This window comes from Echinops telfairi, unplaced genomic scaffold (assembly GCF_000313985.2).
Source record: "Echinops telfairi isolate 266 unplaced genomic scaffold, ASM31398v2 ScPeMD7_12;HRSCAF=54, whole genome shotgun sequence".
NCBI lineage: Eukaryota > Metazoa > Chordata > Mammalia > Afrosoricida > Tenrecidae > Echinops > Echinops telfairi.
The window spans coordinates 3,394,971-3,414,773 of record NW_022103909.1 but is presented as its reverse complement, the minus strand read 5'-3'; the positions used below and the strand labels follow the sequence as shown (position 1 = coordinate 3,414,773).

At 55.0% G+C, this 19,803-nt stretch overlaps 3 protein-coding genes across 4 annotated transcripts in view; all 3 read left to right on the top strand.

The window, feature by feature from the left end:
* The window catches only part of SMARCD1 (SWI/SNF related, matrix associated, actin dependent regulator of chromatin, subfamily d, member 1), a 10,451-nt gene extending 8,201 nt beyond the window's left edge, over positions 1 to 2,250 (top strand). For both annotated transcript variants that reach the window (XM_004711394.2, XM_045287296.1), the window contains exons 12-13: positions 398 to 499; positions 620 to 2,250. In XM_004711394.2, the coding sequence (XP_004711451.1) occupies positions 398 to 499; positions 620 to 673 (156 nt within the window). In that variant the 3' untranslated portion in view covers positions 674 to 2,250. The remainder of the gene's footprint in view (positions 1 to 397; positions 500 to 619) is intronic.
* A 2,727-nt stretch (positions 2,251 to 4,977) lies between these two features.
* GPD1 (glycerol-3-phosphate dehydrogenase 1) lies at positions 4,978 to 12,003 on the top strand. The gene is made up of 8 exons (XM_004711392.3): positions 4,978 to 5,251; positions 5,749 to 5,926; positions 7,004 to 7,144; positions 7,651 to 7,789; positions 7,893 to 8,005; positions 8,652 to 8,885; positions 9,015 to 9,121; positions 10,239 to 12,003. The coding sequence occupies exons 1-8, from the start codon at positions 5,211 to 5,213 to the stop codon at positions 10,333 to 10,335; spliced, it is 1,050 nt and encodes a 349-aa protein (XP_004711449.1). The 5' UTR covers positions 4,978 to 5,210; the 3' UTR covers positions 10,336 to 12,003.
* Positions 12,004 to 12,912: 909 nt separating this feature from the next.
* LOC101641236 (cytochrome c oxidase assembly protein COX14) lies at positions 12,913 to 19,197 on the top strand. Its single transcript, XM_045287292.1, has 2 exons — positions 12,913 to 13,077; positions 18,790 to 19,197. Exon 2 carries the CDS (start codon positions 18,799 to 18,801, stop codon positions 18,970 to 18,972), a length of 174 nt encoding a protein of 57 aa, XP_045143227.1. The 5' UTR covers positions 12,913 to 13,077; positions 18,790 to 18,798; the 3' UTR covers positions 18,973 to 19,197.
* The last annotated feature ends 606 nt before the right edge of the window (positions 19,198 to 19,803 follow it).

Below are 19,803 nucleotides of genomic sequence, written 5' to 3'. Positions count from 1 at the left end.
GCAGGGTTTCAGCACCCCATTTTTGGGCTCACATGCAATCAAGTAGGAAAACGGAGGTGGACCCATCAAGTGTCCACCCAGTTCTTGCTGCGGGCCAGCCTACAGAGCAGCACATGCCCTGTGGGGAGACCAGACCCGACACAAGGGAAGGAGGTCAGCGATACGGAACGTGTAGGAGTGAGGCTGAGGTATGTCCCGGGAGGGGAGCCTCTGAGGCCAGGCAGGACGGTGCCGTGAGTGAGTAGGGCAGCACAGGGTGTAACCCGTGCCCTTTGTCCTCCCCTGTGGTCAGTGTGACTGCAATCAGAGGCCCAGCAGGCAGATGCCTGAGCATGGCGGGGTGTGGAGGCAGGAGACGAGTGTTGTGTGTGTGTCCCTCATCCCCACCCCCCCTTAGACCATGACTGACGTGGTGGGTAATCCAGAGGAGGAGCGCCGAGCTGAGTTCTACTTCCAGCCTTGGGCTCAGGAGGCCGTGTGCCGCTACTTCTACTCCAAGGTAGGTGCCTGGGATGGTGAGGGCAGGGCGTCTGCGCCCCCGTCGGGGCCAGGGCCAGTAGGGTAGGTCCCGAGGGCTGGGTGTCTCATCAACTGCCCTTCGATGCTATTCTCTCCCCAGGTGCAACAGAGACGACAGGAACTAGAGCAAGCCCTGGGGATCCGAAACACCTAGGAACCCCCAGTCCGGATTTGGCTGCACCGATTCTGAAACCGGGCCTTGTGCTGCCTGCCTCATTGCACCCGCCTTGGCCTTGGCTGGGGCCTTCCAAGGGATGCTGTTGGTTCAAGGACACCACCAGAACGAAGAGGGTCTCACATATGTGTCTTACTAGACACCTGTTGACCTCTTCCTCCACCCTAGCCTTTCCTACTCCCCAGTTTCCCTTTGCCCTCCCAGTTCCCATGTGCCTCTGCTCGCCCTCTAAGTAGCGTTAGAGAGAACCTGTAGTGGTACTCAGGGCTCTGAGTGGATGGGCCCCAGGCCAAGTGGTCTTCAAGGGGACCAGCTACACTGCCCTGCCCTCAGAGACCTGGGTCCTTTTTCCCGGCTCTAGCCTGAGGGCACTCCGTAAACTCCTGGTAACTGAACCCAGTGTCCTTCCGCCCTGAGCAGACTGCGCTGCACCTGCGCCGCCCTGTAGCACTAAAGGAAGCCGGGCCCTGGGCTGAGCTGAGCCCGGTCTGTCCCTGCCTGGGAGGGCTGCCACCTTAGTGCCCCTCTCTCTCCCTCAGAGGGGTCCACAGCAGTATTGGAGTTGACCCGCCCCCTAGCACATTCCTTGTAGCAGCCTGTATTAGGAACCCCTCCTGTCTGCCCTGACCTGGCTGGGGAGATTTACCTTTCCCGGGCAGAGCTCGACACCTGGAGGACTGCTGGTGCCAGAAGAGGCTGTTCTACTGTTTGCTTGGACTGACTCCTTCACTCCATCCTGCTTCCCCTCCTCCCCCAGCCCCTTCCCTTAAAGGAGAAACAGGCCTAAAATCAAACGGGTACAAGCCCTGGGCCACCCGTCTTCCTGTCCTTTTTCTGCTCAGTTGACGCCCCAGGTAGCTTCTAGGGCACCGAGGAGTACAGGCACCCAGAGCTGGACAACAGCTGAGTTGGGTTTGACTCCCCGCCCCTCCCCTGCCCTCCAGGCTCGGGATGCCCCCGCCCTCGAAGCTTCAACCCCCTCAGGTAGCAGCAGGACCTTGCCGTCTTGGCCTCTTGGAGCTGAGATGGGTTTGCATCTTTGCAGGAGAGCCTCGGATTCTTCCAGGTTGTATCGCCCCAAGTTAGCATAACCCCCAGGCTCGCAGACTCAACACAGCAGGTGGGAGACAGCTGTCCCACTTGGGCTCTCACCCCACAGAACTGACAGCCCTGCTTCCCACCCCCTCCTCAGGCTCCTGCGAGCACATCCTCATGCCCCTTAGCCCTGTCTGCTCCCCACCAGGGACAGGACTTTTCCCCAGTCGCCCCGTCAGAGGCTCTCCCCAGTGGCACTGGACAACTATCGTCGGGCAGCTGAGCCCTGGCCCGGCTCCTGGCGAGAACCACTAGAAGGAAGCTCAGATCCCCTATGGTGTCCTGTTGAAGATCATTGTTTTTATTAACTGAATGATTATGTGTTTTTTTTTCATGGACCAAAATTTTTTTTGTACTGTCCCCTTATTGATGTCACCCAGTTTTAATAAAAGGATCTTCTGAAGGATGGGATGCCCCTAGCTATGGGGGGAGAGCCCAGCCTCAAGCTCATTCTCCCAGCACCTTCGGCCCTACTCGTGCTTTGTGCAGTTGCTGGACAGACATTGAGCCCCAAGTACCGCTGTATGCCGAGGGAGGGACCCTGCTGGTGGACTGGCTATGCATTGGGCTGCTCACCATAAGGTCATCATTTCAAAACCACCAACTGCTCTGCTGGAGAGAAACAAAGGCTTTCTATTCCCAGAAATGATTAGTCTTGGAAACCCACAGGGGAAGTTCTACCCTGTCCTGTAGGCTCACTGAGTCAGAATCCACTCGTTGGCATTGAGTTTGGGGTTTTGTGTGCTCGGCATGGCACTAGCTGCTGGGGAAAGTGGAAAACCAGGCTCTTAGCCTGCACACCTCAGTTCTCACCTCGAGGTTGCTCTAGCAGTGCCACTGGGCCAAGCAAGCCCGGTGCCTTCACTGCACCTGTGAGGCCTGCCCCACTGCCCAGGGTAAGCAGGCACCGACAGTCTCTCCTGGGTTCCCTGGGGCACAGAGGCCTTTTGGCAGCAGCTTGCCAGGGCTTGGGCAACCAGACATGTTTGCTCTCTGGGGTGTGCCACTTGCCATGCTGAGATCCTCGTGCCAGCCCCTCATTACGATTGACTGGAAGCCTTGCTCGGGAGCAGTGGCTCCCATCAGCAGAAGCAAGGCACATTTCCAGTCTACTCTCTACCTGCTGCTCCTTTGCAGTGTACCCAAGAAGGGCTTCTGAGCAGAACAGAGTATGCGTAGGCATGTCCCAAAATAATTTTGTTTCCAAGGATGGGAACATGCAGGAATTGCCTGTAGCATGTGACAAAACCACCATTCCCAATCCAGAACTTGGGGCTTGATCGGGGTTAAGGAGGGAGGTGGGTTGATCACTTGGAAGTGGAGCAAATGGGTGTTCAAGGGCATTGGAATGGCACTGGGTTTTACCCAGGCTAATCACACATGTAATGAATGGCTGATGAGCCATGAGGAATTTCAAGCAAATGTACAGTTTGCACTTAGGAAAAGAGCCCCGCTGGGACAGAATGCTCTGACTGACTGGCCCGTGTGGAGTCTGCACTCCCTTTATTTCTTACGCCCATGAGCAAAGCCTTTGTCTCCAGGCCACTGAAAACGAACAGTGGGGCAAAGTGGAAAGGGCATTCCGGCAGAACAAGGTGACTGTATGCATAAACATTCTACGTGCAGGGGCAGCAGCATCCTTCCTCATCACCTGCCATCAGGACTCCGGCTGGCAGCCTGGCACAGGTGCCATTCCCTCTAAGCCAGTGCTGTAAGGACTCCGGGAGGCAGGCTCTGTATGGATGTAACTGTCCTCGAGACAACTGCCCACCACTGGTTTCCCTTCTGAGGTGAAGACCCTGGCCATGGCAGGAGGATAGGGTGGGCCTTTCCTGGGCAGTCCCTGGAACTTCGAAAACCATCCCCTGCCTTGACCTCCTGTCTACTTCCCTCACCCAGTGGTTGCACACACAACCTCCTCTCCCCTAGTGCTGACTGCTGTTAGGCCAGCCACAGCCCAGGGGAGTGAGAACGCCCACTCAGCAGCCAGCCAAGCCAGGAGGGCAGCACGTGAGCAGGGCACAGTGGTATCTGCCCTCTAGGCCAAGGTGCACACGCAGCTGGAGTGGGGCCTCCTGCCCTGCTCTCCACATGAGGCTGGAAACCAGCGGGCCCTCTGGGTCAAGCAGATGGCTGGGGCGGGGGAACCTCAGTTATAGCACCCTTAGGCCACCTGGATACTCACAGTTGTATGGCTATGTCTCCACTTCCCCCCCACCCCCCATAAGTCCTTCCCCCAGGGAAACTGTTCTCAGGTCTTGCCGCCCCGCTCCCTTTCTTTGGCTTCTGCAAACTAGCCATGAGCCTGAGGGAGGCCCCGCAGCAGGAAAGGAATGTTGGTGGTCATGGCCTCTAAGGTATGGCCATTTCCTTTCCCATCTTCCTTAATTAAGCACCCCCAATCCAAAACAAACATCTAAGCAAGTCAATTCTGACTCCTAGGGACCCTATAGACAGCATAGAACTGTCCTTGTGGGTTTCTGAGGTGGTAACTCTTTACAGGAGTAGAAAGCTTCATCTTAACCTCCAGTGCAGCTGGTGAGTTCAAACTGCTGACCTTGTGGTTGGCAGCCCAATGTATAAACTACTACACCACCCCACCCCCAGTCCCATCCCACCAGGGCTCCTTTCCTCGAGCTCAGAGACTGCAACAGGAGAATTGTGGGCCACTTGGCTTCAGAGCCCTCCAACTTGAGCCTCCCACCTCCCTGGAAATCACTCAGGATCATTTGAAGTGGAGAGGCAGGCCCACTGGTGAGCCCCTGAACTGACCACTTTGGGGGACAGGTGACCTTGTCCAAGATGTCCTTGTCTCTCGGGGATCTTAGGTTGGTTGTGTGCAAAGCAGGCTTTTACCTCCTACGTCATCTCATCTTTAAACGTGGGCTCTGCAGTGGAGCCAGTGGAAGGTGGTCCCTCTGCCCTGGATGGGGGTTGTGCCTACCACTGAGGAAGAAAAACCATTCCCATGTCTGCTGCCCGGCACTGAGTATAATTTATTCATGTTAGGGGACAGCGGGGAGCATGGAGCAATAATCAGTCACTTATTTCTTATCTGGGCTATTTCTTGGCAGACCCCAAAATGAGACCAGAAGGCAGTCGGGGAGGGGTGAGCTGGGTGGTGCTGGTCCCCCTCCGGAGGCTTGGAGGCTTGGAGCTCAGGAAGAAACATCCTCAGCTGGCCAGTCTCAAAGGCCAGCCGGTCTCTGCCCCATTCTTGGTCCCCACCTGCCCCTACGCGCCTGCCTTTTCTCTTTCTCTGCCTCCCTCTGGCAGACTCCCTCTCACTGGGCACCTGCCTCCCCGCCCACTCCTGGAGGGTGGGGCTTGGCTGCACCCACGTGTGGCGGAGTTAAAGGCTCCTCACAGCACAGGAGCTGGTGAGTGTGGCACCCAGCCGGCTGGGGAGAGAAGCGGCACCATGGCTGGCAAGAAAGTCTGCATTGTGGGCTCTGGCAACTGGTAAGTTGAGCCCCAGCCGCTGCTCTGCCAGGCTCCAGAGCAGAGGGTAGGCTCAGGCAGGCAGGGGGCTTAGCGAAGGAGGGAGGCGGAGTGGGCAGCAATGTCTACCCTTGCAGCTTCCTGCTCCATGCTTATCAACACCCCCGCCCCCCACCCACGGCAGCTAGTGTCCCAATCCCCGCTGGCTCTGGCTGGCTGGGCAGCTGCACCTGTTCTCCAGAGCGCTCCCTGCCCGGAAAGCTGCTTGGGCTGGGGGCATGGGATGGGGGAGGGGGGTGTCTGGAAGGGCCAGGCTCCCTCCTCTAGGAGTGGACAGACAGACTGAGGCCAGGTCACAGGGCGCACCCTCACGGGTGGGGGTGGACAAGGAAGGCAGAAAGAAATTATCTGATGGGCTGTCATGAAATCCTAAGCCGGTCACACACCATTCCCTCCCTTGCTGCCCCCTTCCACTACTGTTCTCCCCCTCTCCCCACCCCCCAACCCCATCACCATAGGGGCTCCGCCATCGCCAAGATTGTGGGTAGCAATGCAGCTCAGCTGGCACGCTTTGACCCCCGGGTGACTATGTGGGTGTTTGAGGAAGACATCGGGGGCAGGAAGCTGACGGAGATCATCAACACGCAGCACGAGAATGTCAGATACCTGCCTGGGCACAAGCTGCCCCCCAATGTGGTAAGCCCCGCACCCTGAGTGAGTGAGCAGAGAGCAAGCTAGGGAGGGAGGATCGAGCTGGGGGAAGGGAAGGCTGGGCAGTTGGGGCAAGATCTTACTTACCACCGGCTGCCTCCTGCTGTGAGGAGCTGGCTCAGGTGAGAGTCGCCCTTGAGCCCCTTCTCAGGAGGGCTGCTCCAGGCTGAGCACCTCAATACACAGTTGCCCAGTGGCTCCCTGGGCGTCTTTCTGGGACTGAGAACCTGCATGCACCTCCCTCCCTACTAACCCAGGGGTGGGTTACTCAATTAGCAAGAAGAGACGCTGCCTTGGCTCCCTCCCTCCAGTCAGGAACCCTCACCGCTTGCTCGCTTGCTCGCTGGAGAAGAGGTCTGACTGTAGTAAGGTGCAGCGGCGGCGCTGGCAGAGATGGGCCAGCCAGACTTACAGGTGGCACCTCATGTTAACGTGGCTCAGAAAAGGAGAAATTATTCACTGCAGATTAGTGAACCCAAGTAAGCCTGTGCTTCCCGTGCTCATTGGGTAACGCAACACAATGCTCCCCTTAGAGAGCCCCAAGGAGGGAAGGGAAGAAAGAATGCAGGAGCTGGTCTCCATGGCAACCAAAGATAGGTTCTGGAGCTCCCAGACTCTGGGTCTGTCTGTGACTGTTCACCGGGTTATCAGCAGGTCTGGAGACCGATTCTTGGACTTGGGGTCTTCCGTCAAATCCATGAGGCTCTCTAACTACCTGGAAAGGGGGAAGAGGAGCAGGAAGATCCAAGGTTCCCTGCTCCCAGGCGCAATTTTACTTGGCCTTTCTCTGCTGCCAAGCCAGGCCTCCTTTGGCCTCCGTCACTGTCTCCCAGCCAAGGGTGAGGAGGGACCTTCGGAGGGTTCCAGGAGTCCGAAAAGCCCAGGACAGCTGGAGCTGAGATGAGCCGTGGTTGGGGGGAAGGGAGTTGTACGGTCAGGTCTGCCACTTCCAAATTCAGTCCCCATCCCACCCTTTCTTTCCTTCTCTGCTCCCTTACTCTTGGGCTCCCAGATTTCCCAAATGGCTCGGGCCCGCCCATGAGCGTTCGGTCACCCCCACAGGTGGCCATCCCAGATGTGGCCCATGCTGCAGCGGACGCCGACATCTTGATTTTTGTGGTGCCCCATCAGTTCATCATCAAGATCTGTGACCAGCTCAAGGGCCACCTGAAGGCAAAAGCCATTGGCATATCCCTTATTAAGGTGCCAGCAAGACCTTCACGTTGCTTGGGGAGGAATGGGAAGAACTCAGGGGGAGCAAAAAGGGAGCAAAAAATGGAAGCAGGTCAAGTGTTTGCACAGAAGAGAGTTGGCTTGGAGGCTTGAGCAAGCAGACAGAGGCTGGGGTCCGCTGGACAGAGAGGAGGCTGGCTAGGTGTCGGTGAGAGGTTGGTTTGCAGGCAGAGAAGCTTGGGGGCAGGGGAGGTGGGGTGGGAGAGTTGGGGAAGACCAGTGACCACCAAGATGACTGTTTGGCTGGGGCTCTCAGAAGGGGAGTTGAGCGATGAGGAGAAGCGGGCTGACTAAGGCTACATGGAAGGGGAGTTTTCAGGTGGATTCACTTCCCACCCTCCCAGCGAGCTTTAGCGGGTGTGGGATGGACCAGGTCCTCCCTCGGGGCACAGGGGTTCGAAGGGGCAGGATTTCTGGGCAGGAAGCCTTCACATGGGTATAAAGGACCCCTGGCCTGAACTCCATCCTGTGCTCAGGGGGTAGACGAGGGCCCCAACGGGCTGAAGCTCATCTCAGAAGTAATCGGAGAACGCCTTGGCATCCCCATGAGTGTGCTGATGGGGGCCAACATCGCTAGCGAGGTGGCCGATGAGAAGTTCTGTGAGACCACCATCGGTGAGAGCCCCTCCCCACCAGGGCCCCCAGGGAAGGACACTGGAGGTTCTGCCAAGAACAGCTGGTGTCCTCCCTCCCAAACGCTGTCCCCTCCCCATTCTAGGATGCAAGGACCCTGCCCAGGGACAGCTTCTGAAAGAGCTGATGCAGACGCCCAATTTCCGCATCACTGTGGTACAAGAGGTGGACACGGTGGAGATCTGTGGAGCCTTAAAGGTGAGAGGGGCCCAGAGGAAGTCAGTGGGGGGGAGAGGGGCCTAAAGGGGGCCAACCCCCAAGGGTGCCAGTGCTCCAGACACCCACTCTTAGGCAGTGAGTCAGTTGCTCCCTGTACCCAGCAGGTCCCACACATGTAAGGAAGGACGAAATAGCAAGGCCGGGGTCATTCAGGCCTGCCAACTATCACCATCAGGAACTTCCGTTCCTTTGTCCTTTATCCCTTTTTGGGTCACCTGACCCCTGGCTCCAAGGGTTAGTTCATGGGGAAGAGCAGAGGCCTCGGGGGAACCCCCAGGCTACTGAAATCCAGGTGTCCGGGAATCCAAACATTGCAGCGGCAGGGGCTATGGCGTCTGGGCACTCCTTCAAGCTGCAGCCATCCGGGCATGGGTGGCAGGGTCAGCTGGCGAGAAGTGTGGTTTTCGGCTAAACATCCTCACGGATGGAGTCTGGAGCAGGACTGGGCGCCCAGAGGCACCAACATAGCCTTCCACAAGCAGGGACAGCAGGTTGGAAAGCCAAGAGGTGACAATTGCTTAGGGGCCCATACCACACCCTTTACTTCTCGGGCAGATGACCCATAGCTGTGGTGAGGCTCCATATGCCAAGGAGTCTTCTCACCCACAACTTCTACCCCTCAAAGAATATCGTGGCTGTGGGGGCTGGCTTCTGCGACGGACTGGGCTTTGGCGACAACACCAAGGCCGCGGTGATCCGGCTGGGGCTCATGGAGATGATCGCCTTCTCCAAGCTCTTCTGCAGCGGCCCCGTGTCCTCCGCCACCTTCCTGGAGAGCTGCGGTGTGGCCGACCTCATCACCACCTGCTACGGCGGGCGGAACCGCAAGGTGGCTGAGGCCTTCGCCCGGACAGGAAAGGTGCGGGTCTGCTCAGGGTAGAGGGGCCAGGGGGACCCCTTCTTTCCTCCCAATGACCCCACCAATCAGACACTCCACCTCCTACTGACGACACCCCCAACCCCCCGCCCCCCTGTGTGTCCTCTACAGTCCATTGAGCAGCTGGAGAAAGAAATGCTGAACGGGCAGAAGCTGCAGGGCCCCCAGACCGCCCAGGAGCTGCACAGCATCCTCCAGAACAAGGGCCTGGTGGACAAGTAGGTGTCTGCCGCAGCCCCGGAGCCCTCCACAGGCTGTGAAGCAGGAACTGTCACCTGGACAAACAGTGCAGCCAAGAGGCCAGAACACCGAGAGAGTCTGTGACATTTCTGTTGTCCCCTCACGAGTACAAGTCCCTAGATTAGAGCCTTCAGAACAGCACCCACTTGAGCGCTCTTCCCAGGGCAGTGTGTGGCCCCTCTGCACAGCTCCCCCTCTGCCTGTCTGGGTCCTCTATCGGGGGCTCAGGGCTGGGGTCCAGCCTTAAACTCAGCTCACTATGACGCCTCGTAGCCCACCCCCGGGCAGCCTCCCTGTGGAGGCGCGTGCTGCTGGGTGTTGAAGTGTGAGAACGATGCGCTTTGTCAGGGGACACAGAGAGCGGGATGGCTGGGTTATGGGAGCTGAGTTCTGTGGATGTGGAGGGAACCCTAGGTGAGCAGAGTGTCAAACCTGCTCACTGGCATAGAAAGGCCTCCCTTGGAGCAAACAACTAGTTTGCGCCGCTGACCCTGCGAATAGAAGCCTGGTTTTCAATCCACGATGGCAACAGGCTCCCGGTCAGGGGCACAGCCTGGGCACAGGGGTGGGGAGGAAGGGGCCCGCAGTCACTGAGCACCTTCACGGACAGGATTCCATCTTCCCCGTTCCCGTCGTTCTGTGGGCCCCAGAGCAGAGTGGATGACAGCGAAAACACCCCCACACCTACTGCCATTGCCTTGGTGCCAGCTCATAGCACCCCTGTGGGACAGCGTGGAGCTGCCCCCGTGGGTTTCCGAGACTAACTTTACAGGGGCAGAACACCTGGTGGGTTCAAACCGCTGACCTTTCTGTTAGCATAACCACTATGCCACCAGGGCTCCTGAGGCACAGAGAAGTTTGCCAAAATCTTTATCCCCACAGACTCATACAGTCAGACAAGGCGCACAGCGAGTAGCAACCGACCCTGAGGCTCAGCCTCCAGACCTCAGCCAGTGGGAACTGGGAGCAGAGTGAGGCAGGGGGTGGGGGTGGGGGACAGATGGAAATGGGGTGGACCAGGAGTGTGTTTGGCGGGGAAGGGATGGACAGGGAGTAATGAGGTTAAGCTGGACGTCTCTCTCCCCCCGATTCTAGATTCCCCCTGTTCACAGCTGTGTACAAGGTATGCTATGAGGGCCAGCCGGTAGCTGAATTCATCCGCTGCCTGCAGAATCATCCAGAACACATATGAGGTGGGCCAGGCCAGGATGCTGCTTTTCCCAGTACAGACTCGGATCTTCAGGACCCCCCCATGAAGCTGACTCTGCTTGGCTTTTCACTGGGGCCCAGCTACTCACCCCGAGATCCTGAACCCCAAGAAGCCTGCAGCCTCTACGTGCCACATCTTGGCCAGAAAGGGAGCGCCCTGTTTCTCCCTGGATCTGGCTTTCTCCCCCGTCCTCGGAGAAAGATACAACTGAGGCCCATAGCTGCCTGGGGGTTGGGGTGGGGATGGAGGGCAGGGCAAGGGCTGTCAGCTGCTGCCTCACACAGACTGGGAAGCCTGCCCCTAAACCCAGTGACCTGCTCAAGAAGTCCCTCAGCCACAGGAGGGGTGAGGCCAGGGCCACCAGGGTGGCTCCGGGCTTTGGAGCTGACGCAGGCCCCTTTGGCTTTGACCTCTGCCGGGCCTCACACAGCATAATAGATTTCAGTGTTTGTTAACAAAATACAAAGATCTTAAACAACCCCCTTCTAGAGCTTCTCCTAGCAACATCTGTGTCCTCAGAAACCTCTGGCCACCCCCTCTCCCTCGGGGCTGCCCTGGCACCAAAGTGGCTGCTAGGCTGGCATCTCTGGCCCCAGGCTTGCCACACTCCCCAGAGACTTCCTGGTTTCCACTTCTTTGCCAGCTCCTTCCCCCACCCCGTGTGACCTTTCTCTGGCCCTCCCCCTCTGCACCCTCTTTGGGGAGAAGGAACTTGATCTGCTGACAGAGCTACACCTTTTCATAGCAGGCTCTGCTTGCTCACTTGCTCACCAGGCTCCCTGTGCCCTTTGTCTGTGCCAGCCTCCCTTCTCAGGAGCTCCCAGGGGTCCCTCCTACTGCCACCTACCTCTCTGGGGACACCCCTGACTCTATGCCTATCCTCCCCTAAACCCTGAGCCTCTTTCTCAGCTGCGTCCAGGGCAGCCGTGAGACCAAACCAGCATCTGACATCTGGAGGCCACCAGGACAGAGAGTGGCCCAGAGGCTGCACAGGGCCAGGAAGAAAGTGGGGAACCTGACTTTCCAAGGCAGGATCGCCTCTGTCCAGTGAGGGCCTTCTCATGAGATTCTCCCTCCAGGAGCTGGGGTGGGGGGCTGCAGGGGGAAGGAGAAAACAAAGCCACCTCATCCCCTGGGGCAGGGAAGCAAGACAGCAAGGGAGGAGAGGTATGTGCTTGGCACTGGCCTTCCTCCAGGCAAAGAGGGAATGTCATAGGTCAGAAGCCTGGGCCCCTGGCTATAAATAGTCCCTGAAGTCTTAGAGGTCCTGCCACAGCCAGCAGAGGGTCTCAACTTCCTATGTGACAGCACTTGGCACACTGTGGCCCTTTCCTGACCAGCATCATGTTAACCCTCCCCTTTGCCCTGTGAAAGAGGGTAGGTAGGTTCCTCCCAGCCCCTGGCCTGTTGATTCAGTCTTGCAAGTGGCAGGCAGCAAGGAGCGTGAGGGGCATGGCCATTGCCCCTAGGCCTCACTGGGCCCTGTCAGGCAATGAACCAGAGCAGCCTCCCCCAAAGGACAAGCTGGGCCCACAAAGACCGACTCTCTGCCGTCGCTGGAAACACTTTTGTCTGCGTCTGCTCACTCCAGAGCTAGCTGTGAATGGCGGCCTACATGTCCACCCAATAAAACATGCTTTTTTCCAGAGACGAGGGGAGCTTCCGTGCATGTGATCGTGTGCATGCTGTCATGTACCGCCGTACTCACACCCCAGAGCATAATATTTGGTTGGAGAGTACATTAAAAAAAAAAAAAAAAAGAAATCCACTTTGATAACCACTGTCATTCTTGGACCTCCTATTCCCACCTCACCCCTCCAAAGACCCAACTTCCTAAACTCAATCCCTACAGGTCAGGGTAGAACTGCCCCTTCGTGTATCCGCAGCTCGTGGCTTTGAACCGCTGACCTTGTGGTGAGCAACCCAACCGGTAGCCCACAACCCAGCAGGACTCCCAAATCAGGCACATCCTCTGCGATTCCGGTCTCGCTATAGTACTGTAAGACTCCTACCTGAGCTCAGAACACGGCCACGGGGGAGTGGGCAGCTCCAGGCTCTAGGGGGCGCGCGGTCCACTTCGGAGGGTGACTCCGAAGAAATCTACCCAGCTACCGGAGACGTCACAGGCTGAGGAGAGAGGGCAGCTCCAGGCTCTAGGGGGCGCGCGGTCCACTTCGAGGGTGACTCCGAGAAAATCTACCCAGCTACCGGAGACGTCACCGCGTCGCTAGCTGGGGATTGGTTGGTACTCTAAATTAGAGCGAAAGATCAAATCTACCGAGTGTAGTGTTAAAAGTTCCGGTCCAGAACCTGGCTCACGCAAGTCCCTCTCTCAACAGAGAATAACTACAACTCCCAGAATTCAACGGCTTCTCAGGGAGAAACGTGTGTGAGGCTGCGCAGTAAAGATGGCTGTTCCGGAAGCCGGAAGTGTAGAGGAGGCAACCAGTCGGTGAAGCCACCGTCGTGGGTTCCCGCCTCAGTGGGCGGGCTTGTGGCTGTGCTCGGCGTGTGGTTCTGTTTCTCTCGCTGGGAACCGAATCCTAGAGGGTCAGCGCGGCAGGTGGGACGAAGAAAGGCGCGCTTTCCGCACCGATAGCTAGGGGCTCAGGCTGTCCCAGGGCCGCTGCCCTCACGTCTGGTTCCGGTGCTGCGTTCGGTCGCCGGAGGAAGCCACGCGACCCGCGGAGGCCTCGGCTGGACTGTGGGAGTTGCAGCGTCCAGGTACGCCCCTGCATGGGCCGGCCAGGGCCTTGTGTCACAGGCTTTGTTTACTGCGCCCTTCACTCCGCCCAGTCTTTAGGCCCCGGTGTCCTTGAGGTCCCGGGCGGATCGCGCGAGGGCCTCGGGTGCCCGACCACCCTCCCAGCCGACGCGAGCAGCCTGCGAAAGCGCAGCGCTGATTGTGGGAAACCCTGACTCCGCCCCGGGACTTCATTTAACCTCTCTGCCCTGCCGCCCGCGCGCCGGCCTCGCCCGGACACCGTCCTGCATATCGCCTCCTTCCTCCATTCTTTGGCTGCGGTCTTCAACGTTTGGATCGCTCCCCTCCTCCCTCCTTGCTGGTGTGTAAATCGTGCTCCGGCATTTTAAAAGGACACCCACCCCCCAACCCCCACTCAAATATCGGGTCCGGTGACCTGGAGCGATTGAGCCCAGCCAGTCATTACTCCAGATGAAAACCAATTAAGAGCAAAGCCATTGATCAAGGAATTCGACTAAGGGATCATCCTTTAGGGTGCGTGACAGAATACACACAAAAAAGAACTTCCAAACTCATCGTCTTTCCAAGTGTCCTCTTAGCAGACTATACAATAACCGGGAGAAGCAGGCGTCAGTCTATTTCAAATAGGAGTTAGCATTCCAAACTCCTGATTGAACCCCCCGGGAAGTGGTTAAACCATTCACTGGTAAAGCAATGGCAAGATACTTGGAGCAGGGAGCACAATTAATTACACTTAAACATCAAAACGACTGCAGCCATGCCCACAACCTTTCTGCTAACTTTTCTTGGGCCCCTACGGACTCCAGTCTGAATGTTTATCGTGCTTCTTAGCTCTTCTGTCACCTACTGTCTTCTGCTCTGATTTTTGGCCCAGCTGTTCTTTTGGTACAGTTTTGGCACAGTTGCTAGAGTCACCTGCTAGCCAGATGGTTGGAGGATCAAACCATGGCAATCCTGTGGGGCAATCCTGTGCCTTCCTTTAGGGTCACTATGAGTCGGAACAAACAAGTTTGGTGATTGTTTTGCTTTATCCCCATCAAATCTTACTCTTTTGGGTCTGAAGCAATGGTCCCCCCAGCAGCCCTCATAGCACCATACAGTGTGAAGTATGGAGGGAAAAGATAGAGACTGTATCTAGCCAAAGTGGTGGTTCCATTTGATGGACGTTTCCCAGAGGAGAATCCTGATCCTTGAGGTCCTCCTGTAGTTAGTTAGCTGCCATCGAGTTGGCCGTCACTGACCCAAGGCAACCTGCACCCTACAACACTAAATGCTGCCCAGGCCGCCATGGTCCGTGTGATGGTTGCAGACCCGACCAGTGTGATCCTTAAGGGTTCACTGACTGAGTTCCAGGAGTAGATCACCAGGCCTTCCTTCCTCCTCTTAGTTTACTTTAGACGCTCTAGTGAAACCTGTTTGTATGATAGCAACACACAAGACCACTGACAGGTGAGTGGTGCCAGGGGTCAAACCTGGGGCTTTCCTTAAAAAGCGGAAGCGGAGGATTCAACAGAGCCTCCTTATGTGTAAACCAAACCCCCCACCAGCAGGTGGATCTGACGCATGTGTTTCAGGGTCAGGGAAAGAAAGAACTACACAGCCTTAGGTGGTTGCATCCCTGCGGAATCTCTGCTAGTAACATCCCTCCCCCAATGTTTCTCCCAAATCTGCAACCCAGCTCTTTCCCCCACAACACACTCAACTCTGAGTTTGTTTGTTTTCTGTTTTAAATCATTTTATTGGGGACTTGGACAATTCTTTTAAAAATTTATTTATTTATTTTCCCCGTACAATTCTTATAACCATCCATCCATCCATTGAGTCAAGCACATATGTACATTTGTTGCCATCATCATTCTCAAAACATTTGCCTTCTACTTGAGCCCGTAATGTCGGCTGCTCATTTTCCCCCTCCCTCCCTATTCCCCCCTCCCTCATGATCCCTCCATAATTCATAAATTATTAATATTTTGTCATGTTACACTGTCTGACGTCTCCCCCCACCCTCTTCTCTGCTGTCCATCCCCCAGGGAGGAGGCTATAGGTAGTCTTATAATCGGTTCCCCCTTTCCACCCCACATTCCCTCCACTCTCCAGGCATCGCCACTCTCACCACTGGTCCTGAAGGAGTCATCTGTCCCGGATTCCCTGTGTTTCCCATTGCTGTCTGTACCAATGTACATCCTCTGGACTAGCCAGATTTGTAAGGTAGAATTAGGATCATGATAGTGGGGGGGAGGAAGCATTTAAGAACTAGAGGAAAGTTACGTTTCATCATTGCTACCCTGCACCCTGACTGGCTCGTCTTCCTTCCGACAACTCTTCAGTAAGGGAGTGTCCAGTTGCTTTGTTTGTTTGTTTGTTTTAATCAAACTTGACATTAAAAAAAATTATGTAGTTGGCATTGTTTCTTCTGTTGGGTAGCTATCTTGGATAATCCCCAAATCCTGTAGTCCAGTTTGGTAAAGCCGCTATCCTTCGTGTACTGACAGAAACGTACCATCTGGTACCGAGTGAGGCCCTGTTTCCGGATCAGACTGTGTGGTTTGCGGCAGGAGCAGGCACCCCGGCTGAAATCGCGGGAGGCGCCCATAGAGCCGCTGGTGACCCAACGTGCCTTCAGACTTGGCGGCAAAGGGAAAGAGGAACTCCGTGCTTATTGAGAAACTGGATATTCCTTAGGGGCTAATGTTCTGCCAACCTCAAAAGTTAACTTTCATTTCCAAGGTTAATCTTTCTACTCAGACTTCTAATTTCATCTTTTCTTTGGCCAACTTGGGTTTTGGTTCATCCCTCAACCCCGCTACTTTTCTTAATCTTCAATTTACCTCCCTCCTGATAGGAGTCAAATCTTCCTTCTCATAAAGCGAACCCAAACTAGAGTTCACTTGATCTTGTTACCCTCCCAACAAACCAAACCACACTCGTCGCCATGCCATTGGGTCTGTTCTGACTCATAGCCGCCCTGTCAGGACAGTAGAACTCCCCTGTGGGTTTCTCAGACTGTGACTCTTGACAGGCGCAGCGAGCCTCGTCTTTCTCCTGCAGAGCAGTTAATAGTCACCAGCTGCTGGCCTCATGGTGAGCAACCCACTGAGTAAGCACTATGCCACCCGGGCACCGCCTTTTCAAGATGTTAGCCAATGAGCGATTCTGACCTCTCGGGATTGGGGTTATGATCTTTTAATAAGGTCTCTTTCTATCCTAGATAAATGCATAGGCACCAACTTGGGAGGCAGGTGTTGGAAGAAGTAGGCACGGAGGATTCTAGGCCTGTTGGTGCCCTGTGTGAAAATGTTGTCTTGATGCTTAGGCTGCCAGTTCCATTGCAGTGCATGAAGCTAACTTCCACCCTGCTTACCACCAACTTAGTGGCCCATCCCTCCCAGTTGTCTCATCTTTGTGGTACTTCACTCTGGTCCTCAACTTTTACTCTAGCCCAGCACATCCAAAAGATACAGCGCACTTCCATTCGTGGGGGTAACTTGGTAACAGTGGTTGAGTTACATCTAAGGAAGGGGAAGTAGTTAAAGGAAAAACTTCACTCCCCAAACCCCATAGTTTCTGTGAATAGTTTCCCACCTACCTGTTTTCCCGGTTTCCATTTTCAAACTGTGTTCCTTTGGCTCTATGATCCCAATCTCTAGCCTAATCCTTCTCCAGAGCTCTGGCCAGATTTGTATTTCCCGCCGCAGGATAGACAGACCCCAGCACACAAGTGTATTCAGCGTCTTCATTTTGCCCTGTCCAAAAGCCTGCTCAAGATCTTCCGACTAACATGGCCCCTCCACAGTGGCACACGGGAGGTTCTTATTTCTCTTAGCAGTTTCTGAACTGGTTACTTTTGACAGTGCTTCCAGCTCTGCCCTACCAAGACTAATCCACTCAGTTGATGGATCCTATTCTCTGCTCCTGCCTTACTTTGTGAGTTTTTGTCAACTTGAAAGTAGGAGAAGCCATCTTCTACAGGATAGATGAGAAACCAAAACAATGGTAGTGAAGTTCTGGACACCAAAATTTTTTTTTTTTAAACCAAAAACCCCCCACCGTGGAGCCAATTCCAACTCATAGTGATTTTGTAGGGCAGAGTAGAGCCGCTCCTCAAGGTTCTGAGACTAACCTTTGCGGGAGCAGATGGCTTCATCTTCCTTCTGAGGAGAGCGGTGGATTTGAACCACTGACCTTGCTGTTAGCCCAGTGTGGGCCACTGCCCCACGAGGGTCCCTGTGTTAGTCCATATCCTGTCACTCTTCCAGTCCTGCTGCACCTTCCTGTTTATGGGCTGGCTGGTGAGTACTCTGGCCCTCTTCCTTCAGCTCCCAGAAGTGGTCCAGTGACTACTTAGCTTCTGGTCAGACTCATGTAATGGGGGAGGCGGAGCAGGGCAGAGCCAGCTGGCTTCCCTGATCCAGCACCTGGTTCCTTTGCTGTCCAGTGTACGGCTTCGGGGCCTGTCAGAGCCCAGATGGCCTGAACATAGCCCTTTCTCTGACCTTATTTATTGTCCCTCCCTGCAGTCACTCGGAATGATAACTCCCAGAAGCTGTGCTTCCATGCAGCTTGGGGCTCACCCTGCAGGGGTGGCACCGATGTACTGTTCAGCCCCTGGGCCCTGCTCTGTGGAAGGCTGGCACCCCTTATCTGGCCTTTATGCCCCCATTCAGCCCTTCAGGAGCATTTTTTCTACATCCCTGGCATGTAAGGACTCATCTTCCATTCATTTCCATCAGTCATTTCATTTCAGTCCCCTTACAGAGAGGGCCTAAGAGCACACTGGGAGTCTCAGCTCGGGAAGTAAGGGGTGCCCATGCCCACCGTCCTCTCATCCCCCAGCTCGGACGAGCCGGGCCAGTTACCGTGGGGCTCACTTAGTGAAACTGTAAGCTAACCATTAGCAGAGGCCTAGTAGTGTCTTTTTTAGCCCTGGGGACAGGTTATAGATGTTAAATCTGGAATTTAGAATAGTATGATTAATTGTAATTATATAATAGTCACATCATTAAATTAATTGAGATGATAATTATGGAATAATTAGAGTAAGTTGAAAACTGGTTACATTATGATTGAAATAATACAAAGTACTGTTGGCACGACTTCAAGCTTATTAGGACTTAAACAGATGTTTGAGGGCTAGCCCAGGAACCTAATCCCACAGGAATGAGATGGTTTTTATAAGAAAGTAAATTGGGTGTTGCCTGGAAGGTTCCACCTTGGTCCTTCCAGCAAGAGTAATCCACCGCTGCTGTTTAATCCAAGGAGCCCTCATGGCACTTAAGGCCTTGGCTGCCAACCAAAAGGTCAGTGATTCAAACCCAGCAGCCGCTCTGAGAGAGAAAGATGTGGCTGCATTCTGGGTCCATGAGAATTACAGCCTGGGAAACCATGTGGGGCCGTGCTTCGAGGTCCTGGCAGCTGGCTAGGCGTGGGAGTGGACGTGGCAGTACACGTCGTGCTCAAAGAACTGTGTCGATGAAGGGAATTTCACATCTTCTGTATTAGTCATTTTTGTCCACACACACAGAAGGCCAGTGTTGGTGGCCAGATGCACCTGGGTTCCCCCTTGAGTCCCCGACTGGCGTCTCCCTCCCCTGCGTCAGTCTTGAGTGCAGACATACTAAGCAGAATGCAGAAGTTCGGCGATGAGTTTATGGGGCAGTGGGCCAGGCACGTAAGACTTTATCCTTGGGTCTGAATCTGGTCTCTCTCTGTAGGGGGCAGAGATGCCAACTGGCAAACAGCTAGCCGACTTCGGCTACAAGACCTTCTCCACTTCCATGATGCTCCTCACCGTGTACGGGGGCTACCTGTGCAGTGTCCGAGCCTACCACTATTTTCAGAAGCGCAGTTCCCGGCGCCAGGCTGCAGAAGAACAGAAGACCTCGGGAGTCCTATAGAGATGGGGGGCTCTCCCCTGGGGTTGAGACGCCTGAGGCATGCTGCGGAAAGACCTTGCCTGCAACCAGTCCCAAGTTGAGACGAGGGCCGCGATGGTTTTCCAACACTGCTGAAAGCAAGCCGCCCGGGCTTCCTCTGCTCCTGCCAGCTTGTGAAGGCTGTCTGATCACTGCAGGACTGTGGGAGGTGAATCTGCAGGCATTAAACATTTTCTCATGCCCGTGTCTTGTTGTTTTTGTGAGAACTTGGAATTCGGTTCTACATTTCTACCCCTTTTGATCCAAATTCTATTACAGGATCTGATCAAAATGTTCAGGATTGGGAAAACAGGCACCATCTAGTTTTGGTTTCATGGCAAAGAAGGTATTTGTTCATGGAAACCATGAACATCAGGTACATTAAAAAAAAATCATTTTATTGGGGGCTCTTGCAACTCTTATCACAATCCATATATCCATCCATTGTGCCAACCACATTTGTACATTTGTTGCCATCATCATTCTCAAAACATTTGCTTTCTACTTGAGCCCTTGCTATCAGCTCCTCATTTTTCCTCTCCTTCCCCACCCTCCTCCCTCATGTACCCTTGATAATTTATAAATTATTATTATTTTGTCATGTCTTACACGGTCCGATGTCTCCCTTCACCCACTTTCCTGTTGTCCGTCCCCCAGGGAGGAGGTTATATGTAGAGCCTTTTGATCGGTTCCCCCTTTCTACCCCACCTTCCCTCCACCCTCCCGGTATCGCCACTCTCCACTGGTCTTGAAGGGATCATCTGCTGGATTCCCTGTGTTTCCAGCACCTATCTGTACCAATTTACATCCTCT